Below are 2,500 nucleotides of genomic sequence, written 5' to 3'. Positions count from 1 at the left end.
CCCCTCTCTCTCTCTCCTTCTCTCTCCCTGGTTCTCCCTTCTCTCTCTCCCTCTATTCCCCTCTCCTCCTGGCTCTCTCTCTCTCCCCCTGGTTCTCCCTCTCTCTCCCCTTCTCTCTCCCTCCCCCTCTCCCCTGGTTCTCCCCCCCGCCTCCCCCCTCTCTCTCTAAAACAGCAGGAGGATTGGCCCCTGATAACTGAGCTCTCTGCTCCTATTGTCATCATCATGTTGTAAGCGACGCACCTTGAACATCCTCTTATCTCTGGTGTCGGACTGTGCCAGGATCTGGTCCCACCCCAGCACATCTGCGCCACTATGTTACGTACGTTATGTTACGTTACGTTACGTTATGTTTATCCCATCCCACGATACACAAGATGTTCGACGACTTCTCGTCAGGAAAATGCTGACAGCATCTCAAGGTTATTGAAGCAAACAGCCCCCCCTACTCATTTCACACCCACAGAGCATAATTAAAGACAACAGTGGGAAGGGAGGGGGGGAGGGTGATGAGAGGTCAGAGTGCACTTCATTATGCGGGCCCGCGTTTTGTTTCTGCGAGCCCTTGTAGCGCCAGGTGGAGGGGGAGGGGGGAGATAGGAGAAGGGAGAGAGGGGAGACGGGAAGAGGGGAGAGGAGAGGGGAGAGAGGGGAGAGAGAGGAGGGGAGAGAGGGGAGAGAGAGCAGAGGAGAGGGGAAAAGAGAGGAAGGGAGAGGAGAGGGGAGAGAGGAGAGAGGGGAGAAAGCAGAGGGGAGAGAGGAGAGAGGGGAGGAAGGAGAGGGGAGAGAGGAGAGAGGGGAGAAAGGAGAGGGGAGAGAGAGGGGAGGCAGCTGTCCCTCACAGCCTCCCGGGTTCTGGGTACTGTGCCCTTGTCAAATCGATCCCAAGTTTACATTCTGAAATCTAAATGTTAAAACATTATTGTCGTGATGCGTGTTTTCGGCAACTTTGCGCATCAACCTCACAAGCCGCCAGAGCGGAAAGAAACGTCGCCAGTCACCGTTTAAATAAGTGGAAGTATATGATCAACGTTGAATAAGACCCAAAAATATATATCAGCTGCCCAGTGATTTTATATTGCCGTATACGAACTATCGATGGACACTTGAGTAGCCTATCAGATTATTAGATGAACGCGCTCAGAGAGCAGAGAGCAGGGACAGCCGCTTCTGCTGGGATTCGCACCTGTTGCTGAGTGGTGTTTTACTGGGACGTCTGTTCGGGACACACACCACCTAGAGCCCCTCGTTTTAACATCAACCAACAATACGAATGTACAGACACCACGTCCCCTTACAAGTTAAACGGTATACAATCGGAACCAGAGATGGACTTACCGAGGGATAAAATCAGCAGAGCAGTCCTCATCTTCCTCATTGTCCTCATCTTCAGTCTCTCCTTCTTCCAGATGAAGTTCTCGTCCAACGGTTCAGAAATCCCCGATTTCGTTGTCGTGTTTCTACAAAGTGTTTTCTAGTGTTTCTAAGGTCTGGCCCGAGACCCGGTGATGCTGAAGCCTCTCTCACTCACTCTCACGCCTGTCCTCTTCGATTTGTATTTTGGAGCAAATAATAGCGGTGAGCCAAGTTATTGTTGTGTTGTTTTATTGAAAGGCAGGAATGCTTTTGTCCGTCTGCGCTTCTCCCTCCGAGTGGGGATCTGGGGAAAGGGTTTCTGCGTCTCCTTGGTACCGGGAACTCTCTCTCTCTCTCTCTCTCTCTCTCTCTCTCTCTCTCTCTCTCTCTCTCTCTCTCTCTCTCTCTCTCTCTCTCTCTCTCTCTCTCTCTCTCTCTCTCTCTCTCTCTCTCTCTCTCTCTCTCTCTCTCTCTCTCTCCCTCCCTCCCTCCCTCCCTCCCTCCTCCCTCTCCTCTCCTCTCCTCTCCTCTCTCTCTCTCTCTCTCTCTCTCTCTCTCTCTCTCTCTCTCTCTCTCTCTCTCTCTCTCTCTCTCTCTCTCTCTCTCTCTCTCTCTCTCTCTCTCTCTCTCTCTCTCTCTCTCTCTCTCTCTCTCTCTCTCGTCGTGTGGCTGAAGACGTATTGTGACGTCGGAGCCCCTCAGCCCTAAACCAATCCCGAGCAGGTCCGGGTCTGCCCGTTTACTTTGATCCTTAGCAGCCAATGAGGATCCAGAAGAAGTCTCTGGTAGCTGTTTTTTTTTAAAGTATATAATATATGTTAAACATATTATTCTGAATGCTGCCTTATACAAAACACGGTGTGGCTATAGGTGGTGGTGATGATGATGATGATGATGATGATGATGATGATGATGATGATGATGATGATGATGATGATGATGATGATGGTGAGGATATAACCGAGGAGGTGCGTTTGGCCCGCAAGTGTGTGTGTGTGTGTGTGTGTGTGTGTGTGTGTGTGTGTGTGTGTGTGTGTGTGTGTGTGTGTGTGTGTGTGTGTGTGTGGGTGTGTGTTTGTATGTGTGTGTGTGTGTGTTTGTTAGTTTGTGTGTGTTTATCTGTGAGTGTCAGTATGATTGTTCG

General features: G+C 50.5%; 1 protein-coding gene across 1 annotated transcript in view; it reads right to left on the bottom strand.

Annotated features, from left to right (window-relative positions):
- The window catches only part of podxl (podocalyxin-like), a 15,727-nt gene extending 14,032 nt beyond the window's left edge, over positions 1 to 1,695 (bottom strand). Inside the window, exon 1 of the mRNA XM_030355306.1 lies at positions 1,339 to 1,695. Within this exon, the coding sequence (XP_030211166.1) occupies positions 1,339 to 1,387 (49 nt within the window). The 5' untranslated portion in view covers positions 1,388 to 1,695. The remainder of the gene's footprint in view (positions 1 to 1,338) is intronic.
- Positions 1,696 to 2,500: the final 805 nt, after the last annotated feature.

Source organism: Gadus morhua, chromosome 4 (genome assembly GCF_902167405.1).
Source record: "Gadus morhua chromosome 4, gadMor3.0, whole genome shotgun sequence".
NCBI lineage: Eukaryota > Metazoa > Chordata > Actinopteri > Gadiformes > Gadidae > Gadus > Gadus morhua.
Note: the sequence above shows the minus strand (reverse complement) of the source record. Positions and strands in the feature narration are given on the sequence as shown.